A 12,452-nucleotide genomic window follows, 5' to 3' on the forward strand; every position below is an offset into this window, starting at 1 on the left:
AGTTCAGCACAAATTGCTGGTATTCATTTCTTGATGGGTTTCTTTCTAACAAGATCAAAATAAATAGGAAAGATTTAAAGGTCTGCAAGTACTGGAATATTTGGACTAGCAGCAATTTAAGAAACTATTAATACTATTTCAGAATTGTGCTGTCACACATTTTGTTCCTGAGCAGGGAACATTAACTTCTCTGTACCTAGACAAATTTGGCTCTAGAAGAGGTCAGGTGCGTTGTTACAGCTGGTCTGTGGTGGGTGCACTTAAACCCTATTAGAAGCGTTCAGTTCAGTTAGTGAAACATTAATGCTTAGTGCTCCAGAATATTATCATTAGCAGAGGATATAAATAACTTGGTGTTACAAAAAGTGCCTTTCTGGCAGTTGCTTGTGCTGCTTGCAGCAGCTAATTGGAGCAAACCCATCTCAAGTAAAGTTTTGTGTGATTTTATCTATTTTTCTTTTTTATTTTATTTTATTTTACATTAAAAAAAAACATCAAAATCCATCAAACAAATTAACAAACCTCCAGAAGTGAGCCCTTGGCCAGATTGAATCCAAGGCTTACATAGGTAAGAGCTCCTTCCAGCTCTTAGGTGATTTCTGGGACCAAAATCAGAGATGATGTGTTTGGGGCTCATGTTATATTTCTCCTGAACTAAGAATTGATGTGTTTCAAAGGTGTTTGCCACTGCAAGGCTCATCTCTCCCCCTCTGCCTGTTGCTTATTCTTTGCTGCCAGTCCCCTGGCAGTGTGCACAGTTTCTGTCATGCTCTAAGCATGGGTGCAGCATTTGTGCACCCACTGGCATTTGGCCAGCAACTGTCAGGATTGGCCATCTGTTGTGGGAAAAAGTTAGGTCATCTATTAGTCTTATACCCCCATTCTGGATGCCAGGGAGGATGCAGGCTTTGGCTCTGCAGGACTGCAGTCAATATAAGTCGTATTGTGTGCTCTGAATACACTAATTGGAGAGCACTGTCTGCTGGATGGTGTAATTCAGGGTGAGTGCATCATTTTATAGATGTAATAGGCACTACTCTTTAACTACAGTCCAGTGCATAAAGGGGGAAAGGTATCTGACATCTCGGCTGTCTTGATCACTAAGCTGTCTAACGTTGTTCTAGAGCCATCCCTCTTCCTCGTGAAAATGTTCTGGTGATTCACTGCTGCTGTCACCCTGTCAGTGGGATGTTTATTACTGAAGTTGCTTGTAATGTAAGAGGAGGAGCAATTCACTTGATTTCCTTGTGAGCTGGAACATTGGTTCTTTGGGTGAGTGTTCAGGCTTCTGGGGAGAGAGAACACAGCACATGTACCTAAAAGGCAAATCTTGTAGCTGCTTCCTTCTCATCTAAGTTAATTCTGACACACTTGCTTGCAAAGTCTTTCTACTTAAAAGGAAATGGAAGTTCTCATCTCTCCCTGTGTTCAGAGAGTATCCAAAAGAAAATATGCTTTCTTCTGCAGTTCATGTTTTGGAGTGCATTATGTTTGTGATTGGCCTTTTGTTTTTCAAGTACAGGAAAACAGACTCCTGTAAAATACTGTGTTAGAGCATCTGGGTTTAAAAAATAAATATTTCATGTAATAGTGTCTTTTCTCCATACTACTGTACTCAAAACACAGGACTATTTGTTTGTTTGTTTTGGTGGGTTTTAACTACCATTGTAAAATGTATGATATTCTATAGAGCATAGAATGCTGAAAAATAGGCTTTAATGCAGAAAACTGAAAACATTCAGTAAATAACCAGCTTTTTGTGGCTCTTCTGTTTTAAACACAACTGATCGTTTAAAGCACATCTATTACTTTATTCCTTTGCTTATTATGCTAAATACTAAAATAACAGGAACTCCACTCTGCTGTATTGAAGGTCTTTATTTTAGAGTGTAAAAAGTTGTCTGTCCAGTGTTCCATAATGTCCAGGAAAAAACGGATGCATCAGTTATCCCTTTCAGCAGCTTCTGCTGCTCTTCATTTGAAGACTGCTGTAGTTTTTCTTGGATCTTCTCCATTTTCAGTCTGTCATGCCATGGCAAGGTCAAAAGCAGGTTAAAAAGTGGTAGGCAGTAAGAGTGCAGGATATTCCTCTAGAAGATAGCATCTATCCACACCACTTCTTCAGCAGTACTTCCTTTCACACCATGACTGAATGCCTCCTGCCATCACCTCTAGGGTAGAGAAGGACCCTGCAAAATGGGTTAGGCTCTGTCTCCCTGCCCTTGCAGTACTGTGAGACTTGGAGGGATGCATGGAGGTAGCTCAGTTCACAGCACGGCCTCTGCATCTCTCCTGATAGATCTGTAGGTCAGTTTCCCTTTAAGAGTATGGACTCTTAGTTCCCCACATGTTAAGACTGTGTGGTCTTATGAGCTGGGAACTGCTGGTTTAAACCTACATGGAGAACTAAATGTATCACTGATCTGCTGTGGAAGTTCTCTAGTCAGCAGCTCTGTTGCTGTCGAGGCTATGTTTTAATAACAGCATGTTTGGAGTGATGCTTGGGAACATTGTGTATCACATTTTGTTTCCCAGGTGAAGATCTCCTGGCTATTGTAGATACATGAGAAGCAGAGCAGTATGTGTGCACATGTAGAGCTTGTGCTGCTTTTCAGATCTGGTATAACACAGCTGTTTGGGATACCAGCTTTAAACAAAAAACAGTGTTCTTTTGTTTCGCTGTTTCTCTGTGCTTTTCCTGTCACTTCTGGCTGCTCAGTTTCATTTAGCTTAGTTGAGGCACACAAACGCAGTACTCCAGGTTATTCAGTCTGTGTATTTAAAATATCTCATTGTATTTAGGTGAAGCTTGAGAACTTTTTAAGGGCTTGTGAAAGATTATAAATGAATTTGAAAACCAGAAAAGCTGAAGTCCTTGGTGTAAAATATGATCAATATGCAAAGAGGTTTAGAAACAGGTTTGTTGTTTGTACTATATTTATCCTGGATTAATTTGCTGCTTCTGCTTCCACCAGGATTCTTCCTCCCTGGTGCTTTGGTGACTGGCAACAGCTAATGCTGAAATAAGTGCAGAATGTGCTTATGTGGTAGTACAGAAGGCAATGCACATATATTTCCACCGCCTGTCCCCCATATGAAGTTGGTTTTAGGTGTTTACCAGGCTTGTAGTTGGAGCGCAGTGACTTCCTAACAGAGTCTGGTGAGAGCTGTAGTCTTTTCTCCTGGTGTTATAAAATAACCTTTCCTGAGGTCATCCAGGAGTTAAACCTTGTTAATATCCAGATTTCTACCAGGACAAAGAACACCTGTGGTGGCCTTGATATATGCTCCATGTATCCCATTGCATGTTCCAGATGCAGCTCTTGCATTGTGCTCAGTAGTGTTGTTAGCATGACATTAGCTTGTGGTGTACAGGAGAGAGAGGTTTGTGGATCTTCTACAATGAGAATCTGTGTGAGATGGACTATGCTGCTGGGACCAGACTGTCATCAAATATTCTCTGCCAACCCTATGTTCTTAAATGTTTAATCTTGCAGAAACAGAATGACTGAAAATCCTCTTCTATAGAAGTGCATCAAAGCGTGAGCATTTGAAATGTGAAGTGTTAGTGAGAGTTGATATTAACCCCTAGGGTGCAAAGCATTTTTATGCGTGATAGTCTTTTAAAAATGGCAATAAACCAGCTGCCTTCTTGATGGGAGGAACTGGTTGTTAGTGAAGACAGGCTGGAGCAGCTTTCTCCACTGATCATGATCTGTGTCTCTTCAGGAACAAGGCAGACATACCAAAGAAAGGAGACAACTATTCTTCTTGGTATTAGACAGTTTGGCAGTAGGAAAAGGGCAGTCTTGTTATTATTTTCCTGATGTAGTGAATGTGTGATAGCACAGACTCTCCAAAATGCTGCTTTTCGGCTGTAAAATTATGCTGTTCAAAAGCAATTTTATTCTGTCCCCCTTCCTCTAGAAGTGCAGTGGCTGTGTGCAAGTTCCTCACAGGATAGAGAACTCAAATACGCTTTTGGCTCCCGAACTACAGCAGTTTGGGTCTGTGCCAGGCTGTTTTTATAGATCATTGGAGTGAAAATGCTTTTAGTTTTCTCGCCACTCCCAGGCTAGGAGCATGCTGATCTGCATCTAGCCATCAGGTGGAGTAAATGTGCTTTGTTGTTTTATTATCTTGGGAGCTGTACAGAAAGGGGAATGCTCAGCACTGTGAAGTTATTTCAGTGAGAACCTGTGAAGATTCCTGTACTTCTGGAAAGGGGAGAAATTGGGTCTGGGAAGAGAGGAAGCCGGGTGAAGGCTTGGGAGAGAGGGGGTATCACTTTTACTTCCAGCACTTGTTTTCAGTCTTGCCAACCTGGAGTATGCCCCAGCACAGGGCTTGCTGCGTGAGAAAAACTCAGGTGGTACAAGGTGATGTGCAAGGAGTAGAGCATGGACCACCAAGCCTGAGGTGAAGAAAAGATTTAGGGCTGAAACTCCTGGTTATTGCCAAGCTTAGAGATCTGTAAGTGGGAAAGTTTAGGTACCTAAGGGGTCTAACTGAATGAAGTGGTCTGCACAGATGAGGCAAATTCTCCTCTAATTCCTTCCCCAGTCTGCTAACTCTCTGTACTGTTGTGTCCTCTTTCTCTGGTTCTGTAGTGTATCCAGGTGTCAGGGCCATGGGTGCACTGATGAGTCTTAATTGCTGTGAGCTGTCTTACCTGGGACCACTCACACCCTCTGCTCATGGGTCTAGGAGCCCTACTTCAGCTTAGCTCTGAGCCTTCAGTCCTGAGTGATGCTATGGGAGTTACTGATCCCCCACCTCAGCCATTCCCAAGTCTGTGCCTGCTTATGGAACCCACAGAGCCAGACCAAGATGTGAACTGACTTCCTGGCTTGACCTCAGACCTGCCTGCGGATGTGGGCTCCTGGTTGAACCTGTCCATAATCTCTGTGCTCACCTTCCTCAGGTGCTGTAGGATAGGACCCTGACTAGAAAGTCCTCTGCCCTGCCAGCTGTGGGATATCCTTTGCCTGTCCTCCCTTAGGGAGACCTTACTTCTCCTAACACCAGGAGCCCATAGAAGACACTGGGTTCAGCTTCCAGCTGAAGATGGCAGTAGGAGCAAGGATAATAAAGCTTGCAACATTTCCATGTTGGTATCAAGCTAGTGAATGTATCTGCTCATCTCCTCTGCTCATCTCCTCTCTGTTCCTGTTCAGCAGTTTTGTTTCACTGACGTATGGCCTTGCTCCTCTGTTTACTAAGCATGATGTCAGCAGAGTCCTGAGCTGGCATCAGATGGCCTCTGTTTGGAGTAGTTCAGCTATTTATCTTGTAAGCAAAAGTTAATGTAGCGGAGTAACTTGCGCTTGTAATCAAAGCTGAGCAGTGACATAAGAGCTGGCCAGTGGATGTGGATTTAAAAGCAATCAGTCTGTGATCTCTGCCACAGGGATTTTCATTCTCTGCATTCCAAAGAACTGGCTTCAACAACACAGCTGACTGAGATGACACAAAAATGGATGATGAAACCAAAACATAGTCATAAACTGTTTTCTCAAAAACCACAGAATTCTATGTCATTGGGAGGTTCTTCTGGGCAGGTGACTTGACTCAAGTTCCTAGGCCAGTTGCTGTTTTAAGCTTTTAAACTTTCATGTTTGAGATTTGCTGTGTAATAACTATACTGCCGTTTGTATTGATGAAAAGGGTTTCTCTGAGATCAAGAAGATGTCCTTAAGGCAGCCGGTATCTAGACAGTAGTAGATTTTTATTTTTATAGATTTTTATCTCTGACTTGCACAAGAGGCTATTTCAGTGGAATAGCAACAATCCTACACTGAATATCTGATAACGCCATCTATGAAATGGGCATCTTGGAGGACGGAGCTGTTGTTCCTGTCTTGTATCCAAGGAAGATGTGGTGCTGCTTGGTGCAGGGCATGCTAAACTGTGGCCTGTGGGGAAAACACTGAAACCTACCCTGAGACAGCTGCCATTTCTTTAGTGTTCATGGTAATCCATTGCTTCATCCCACCTAGATCTATTTGATTTCAGGCTCCAGAGTTGAGTTGTTTGACTCTGACCTTTAGTCCTCAGTTCATCAGGTTTTTTTTCATCTTTTAGAGAAGTGATGGCTTTCAGAAATAAAATCCCATATGCTTTGCTTTAATGCTTGGCTTGCTTCAGGTGCTTGTTGGGAGTTTGTTCTTCTAAATCTCATCAAGTTGTATGCTGATAGTCCTTCAGTTAATTGATGTCTTCTTTCTAGTTAGTTCTGTCCAGATTTCCTTTGAATCCCATCCCTAACTTGTGCAGAATTCATCTAATAAATCTGTCCATGTGTTATCCATAGCCCTGGTGATCAAACGCATGTATATTTTTCTACAACTTCTGTAATTGTGGAAGACTCTCTTATGTTTCTATTGTTTCTTAATAGTATGTAACAACAAAGCAATATACTGTGCATTAGAAAGAGCAACTAGCTCTGCATGTTATGTCTACAATAAATTATTTTAGTCTCCCTTCAAGGAAGGAGAAATAGGTTCTCTTTTTTCCTTCTTAATGCAGGTTTTCTAGAGCCAGGTTCTAATTTTCTAGCTCTCTAAAACTTTCTCAAGTGGGGCCTGTTTTATCCTCCTTGTCTGGGTGAGACTAGCTGCATAAAAATACAGTGGTGCTTGTGTTACAGAAATGCAGCCATTAATTCATAGTCCAAGGAAATGCCTTCTTTTGCAATCTTGAATTCCACTAAATCTGGCATGTTCCTTGTTCTTGTTGAAAGCAGTTTGTGTTCTAGCATTCTAGCCACTATTTCCAGATGTTTTGGGGTCACTGGCTTCATAAGATGATGGTTTATGTGACTGAGAGAGGACATGTGTAGGACAGGTATACCATTTAAGTATAAGAAAGCATCATAGGTCCCAATGGAATGCTTACCTGCCAGTAAATTTTGTTCTTATTTCTCTCAGGAGCAAGAATGGATGTAACTAACAGAACCACCTTTTCATCAGAGACCATTCCAGCCTACTTCTCCCATTCTTGCCAATGCATAGCTTATCCTACGATTACAGCTGTGTTTGTGGGATATGATTCATTGAAGGAAAACAAACTTGTTAAATGTAAACTTCTTAGCTGCTAATGAGGCACCTAAGAGTGTGAAGAGTTAAAAGAGCTAGGAAAACTTGCTAAACTGGTATTATACTCATCCTCATTTGTCAGCCTGCAGTGTTGGTGTCTAGCTGGAGCACTCCCTCCACTTCCTTCCTGTTTGAGCTAAGAAGTTCCTGCATTGGTGTAATTTTGGGCCATAAGTAGCCAGATTTCAGAAGTCATTACAGTCAGGAGGATGTTGAGTGGCTAAAAACCCCCAAATCCCCAACAAACAGAAAAAATACCAATTTTTTTTCCATCTTTCCAATGATTTTATACCATCTCATTCCTAAATAATTTATCTAATTGTCCTGGATTGAGAGCCTGGCTGAAGTGTTTTCTTTCAGTGGGTTATTTCCCTTGATGCTGTGCACCTCTTGCTCTGTTCTTTGAGCAGTTTGTACCTAACTTACCTTGTGTTAAGCTTTCCAAAGCAATTCATCTGCACTTCCAGGGGTGCACTTTGAGAGATGAAACGTCTTTCTGCAGATGTTTGTGCTTTCTTCAAACCATTTAAGACACTGTTATTACTTCAAAGTGTGAAACAGAAAATAATGACCAAAATAAAGGTGATAATGCTTTCTGCTTGCTGTCAGTCATCAACTTGGCAAATCTTCTAGAAGGTAAAAGGGTGGTTGTGACTTCATTTCACAATGAATTGCAGTGTGGTGTAAAAAAAACAGGAATATGTTTTTGTGTGAATATGACTGCCTGTAACACTGATCATTACCTCAAAAGATTTGACTTACTGCCTGCAAAGGAATACAAGAGACCATTTCTTTTTTGGTATTTAATCTGTGTTACAGCAGGTATGTGTGCATGATGTGCTGTTCAGAAGGAGCCCTGTTCTGTTGAGGTTGTAAAAACCTCCAGAAGAGGCTCTTGATCTTGCTATGTGTTATCAAGCAGATAGCAAGCGTGTGAAATAGCTTTTAATAAACTAATAGATGAATTGAGTATGAATCAGTCTGAGTTACTCCTTCCTACCTTTGTGCAGTGTGCACCTTTAAACAAGAAAGCAGTGTAAGTTCTTGAACTGTTACTGTCTACAATGGTAGGCTGCTTTTTCTTCATGTGCGTGCTAACACAAGACAGTCCTATAACTTCAAACGGTGTGGATTTTTTTTTGTTTGTGGTGTGATCTTGGAATACCCTCTCTGTTTTAATGCTACTGGTGCTAAATGTAAATTTACCTGGTTAATAATAATGGTGTGACTTACTTTTTTGGTACAGATATTCCTGAAGAAGAGGCCAGATACTGGACCAGAAAATTAGAACAAATAAATTCACTGGGAGATGAGGTAAATATCTAAATTGAAGATGAATGTAGCCCTGAATGCCTTATAACTTGCTTTTATTCTTTTATTGGATCCCTGTGATTAAGGTAACTACCAAATATTCATTATTTACAAGTCTTCCATGAACTTTTTATAGTTCTGTTTTCTCAAGTGTACTGTTAGGAGAGGAACACTTTTTTTGTGTGCTGGAAGTGCTTGTGTATTGAGAACAGTTTTGTTGGATACGTGTACACTCAAAGGAAAGGTAATCCTTTCCGAGATGTATTTTCATCTCGGAATAGGGTGAAGCTGTTTTTGACAAGCCGTGGTAGGTTCTCAACACTTGTGAAATGAAGTCAAAAAGGACATTTTTGCAGTTGGCCTTTTCTAGGAAGAAGACAAAGCAAGTTACTGAACCTTTCTTGGAGCAAAGGACTGTTGGAGCTGTTAGCTTGTGTTCTAATCCAGTTATTAATGGCTCAGTTTATATGTAACTTGTAGTATAATACCTGCTAGCTGCAGCTTTGCTTTCTTTCATAGTGTGTACTTGGCTAAACAACTGTAAACTAGAGGTTGATTGTTTATATTTTTTTAAGTCAGTCTGTTAAATGATTTAAAGATTTCTTTACAGTTCCTTCTGTTTTCAGATTAATATTTGACATACCACCCCCTGCCACGGGCAGGGACACCTTCCACTGGAGCAGGTTGCTCCAAGCCCTGTCTAACCTGGCGAGGGTTGAACACTGCCAGGGATGGGGCAGCCCACAGCTTCTCTGAGCAGCCTGTGCCAGGGCATCACCACCTTCACAGAGAGGAACTCTTCCTAGTATCTAATGTCAATCTCTCCTCTGTCACTTTAAAGCCGTTCCCCTTTGTCCTGTCCCTACATGCCTTTGTAAAAAGCTTCTCTCAGTCAGGATTTCTTGTGGGCACTGGAAGCTGCTCTAACGTCTCCCTGGAGCCTCCTCTTCTCCAAGCTGACAGTGACTTAGGAGGTTTTTGTTCTGGGATCCTTCATCTATTTGTTCCTGCTCCTTAAGTGAGTCATTCAGTTTACTGTGCAGATGAAGAAAAATAGGGTGAGTTTTCTTTTTGACTGAGGACACACCAGTATTTGGGTGGATAAAAACGTACCTGCTTGAAGGCAACCTCTACTGCCTTCCTTAGAAATTTGAGTGCTACTTCGTGTTGATGTAGAGCTCAATCCGTGATGTGTCCTGTTGGTGATGCTGCTGTGGTGCCTCCCTGCTACTGTGAACTGTAGCAGCAGCCTGTGCCAGGTACTTTAGTGAAGCACAGGTGCCCTCTAGTGCATCCCTCAACTGGTACTGCTGAAAAGCATCCTGAGCTTTGTGAGACGCCCCTTTCCCTGGAATGCCATCCATCTGCGTGCTAAGTGTGTGCTTTTATTAAATCCTAGTAATAAAGTTTGACCCTGTATTGGTGACCTAGTGATCTCACATTTATTATGGACCTCCCCTGTCACCAGTGAGAAATGAAAGAATGTGAGAGCACCCATGCAGGGCCTGACCTGAGGTTCATCTTGTCCCATGTCTGACAGCGACCCAGAACAGGGATGTCAACTTCATTGCATATTCCCCTTATTTGCAACGATTTATAACTCAGGAACTTCCAGAACAAAAGGGAGTATCTTTAGCAACACTCAGTAGATTTTTCTTCTGTGGATGTCAGCTGCCTTTTGAATACATGCAGGTCAGTTGGTTGTAGTAAACACCACAGGAGTTCAGCACCTCAATTGTGCATTGCCTGAAGAAATATCTTATTTGCTCTGAGCAAACAAACCCTGTATTGTGAAACCAGCTGCAGGCAGGTTTATTTGGAGTAATTGAATGATTGATCCTCATTCATTTTCTCTGTGCCACTTGGCCTTAGAGACCCTGCCTTCTTGCACGGCTTTTGGGCTGCAGAGCCCTAGTCTGCATGATGTTATTTAGTAGAGGACAACTTTGTGCCCTTACCTTATTTTCTTTTAAAGTTCAGCTATCTTGGTTTGAGTCAATGGACAAACAGAAGTTGGTTCTTTTGGAGCTGATAGGTATTACAAAAAACCTTTCCAATCTCTATTTCTACAAACACTTTAATATTAATTCTTCTTTTTGGGACTGCTGATGGTCATTGGGCTGATGTCTGAAAAAGAACGAACTACTGCTGCATTTGGATCTCTTGAGTATAATAATTTGGAACCCGTTGCTGTGCTGCTGAAATTGCTCATCAACAGACTTCTCACTGCTCTGACGAACAGTCAGTGCTGTGAGATCCAGCAGTTCTTTTCGCAGTCCTGATTAACTCAGTGAGTTTGCAGTTTGTTGATGATAAGACTAACCCCCTTTCAGGATCACTTGTGCATTTTAAATGGCACAGATTGGAAGATAGCCATGACTGAAGTCTGCAGATTGTCACCTTCCATGTAATGAACTGGTCATTAATCTTTACCAAGTCCAGGCAGGGGTTGTCTGGTTGCTCTGTTTGCACAGATTGCAGCACTTTTGCCACTTCCTTTGTTATCAGACCTTTTTTTCATAGTGAAGATTGTTCTCATTATTTCGGTCAGTTGTCCCAAATTTCTTACATCTCTGTATCATCATGTAATATGAGACAGAGGAGAAAAACAAAACAAACCCACTGGCATTCCTCTAGGGAATGCTTTGGTGCTGTAACAAACAGCTTTGTAAAAAGTCAAAGCTAGTTAACTGAAATATGTCTATGTTCTCTAATTAGTATTAAATGAGATGAAAAACTCTTCACTTTGGATGTACAGTGGATCACAGGAGAGTTCGTAAGTGTTGGCTGGGCAAACATTGTGTTACTGCCCTGCTGGGCATGCTAATTACCTAAACACTTCAATCTCCTGCTGCAGCCTTGCTGTGAGGCAGTGTGAGTTTTGAACTGTTGAAGCCGTGCTCAAGTGTCTAAACATAAACAGGCCTACGAAGTGCTGAGCTTCCCATTGCAGTGACATTGTGGTGTGGAGAACTGGGTCTTTTAGCTGTCTAATTTGAGGTTTTAACAATTGAGAATAGGACCTGTGCTTGTAGTAGAACAGATCTTACTTTACCCAGATGTGCACATTCAACAGCTGGTTTTGGCATCAAAAAGAAAAAAAAAAGGATGCTTCTGGAAGTATGTTTTAATATGGATATTAAGGAGAATGTTTAACGCTTTATTACCAGGGATGTTTTCTCTGATGTGTGGCATGCTGTACTCTGAAAGCTGTTTCTTAAAGTTACCATTTACGAGTTATCATTTGTTTTCTTACCACTCTGTGTTCCCCTTTTTTGTTCTCTTTTTTTCTCCTTTAGTATTCCTTTCAGGAGGAAGTCCAGAAGAAACCGTTGCCCAGTGCTGCCTCCCAGTGTTGTAAGTTAGACTGCATTTCTTCTGAACAGTGTTTTGTCTTTCAGTGTATTTTATTTCCTTCTCTGGTTAGTTATCAAACGATGATATCAAAACAGCTGAACAATATTTTCATGTTGAAAACACACAAATCTGTGTGAAGCCAGTAACTTTTGTCAGCCATGAAAAACTGTGCCCCTCAAAATGTTGGTTAAAAGCTTCTGATGCTAGAAAGTGAAATCTGGCCTTTATTCTTCAATCTGTGTCCTAGTGTGCAATAGAAAGTCAAAATGTGTTTAAAATCCCCTAGATTGTAGGAATTTTGAAATACTGGTGCAAGTAGGAAAATGCCAATTTTTTAAAAAAATCTAATTTAAATTAGGCTATGTTCTCTTTGTACATCATGTGTTGAAAATTATTTTCATGACATTTTAAGAGGAGGAAAGTAGATGATGGCATACTGCCTGTAGCCCTTTAAAACGCACCAGAGGCTTGTGTACTTGATGTCTGATTTCTTTGGTATTACTTCTCAATGCTGTAATGATGGATGAAAAATATTTTTACTAATTCCTGCTTATCTCATCTTGCATTTTTTTTTATGCTTCTGAAAACATGGATGGAAAAATAGGCTATACTGTATCTGATGATCTGCAAAATTAGATTCCTGAAACACTGCTTTTAACGTACAGTAGATGAAAGCTCAGTGATGTC

General features: G+C 41.1%; 1 protein-coding gene across 1 annotated transcript in view; it reads left to right on the top strand.

Moving 5' to 3' along the window:
* Positions 1-12,452, top strand: part of UNC13B (unc-13 homolog B) — a 211,056-nt gene that overhangs the window by 33,082 nt on the left and 165,522 nt on the right. The window contains exons 6-7 of the mRNA XM_034072659.1: positions 8,344-8,411; positions 11,708-11,765. Of these exons, the coding sequence (XP_033928550.1) occupies positions 8,344-8,411; positions 11,708-11,765 (126 nt within the window). The remainder of the gene's footprint in view (positions 1-8,343; positions 8,412-11,707; positions 11,766-12,452) is intronic.

Source organism: Melopsittacus undulatus, chromosome Z, assembly GCF_012275295.1.
Source record: "Melopsittacus undulatus isolate bMelUnd1 chromosome Z, bMelUnd1.mat.Z, whole genome shotgun sequence".
NCBI lineage: Eukaryota > Metazoa > Chordata > Aves > Psittaciformes > Psittaculidae > Melopsittacus > Melopsittacus undulatus.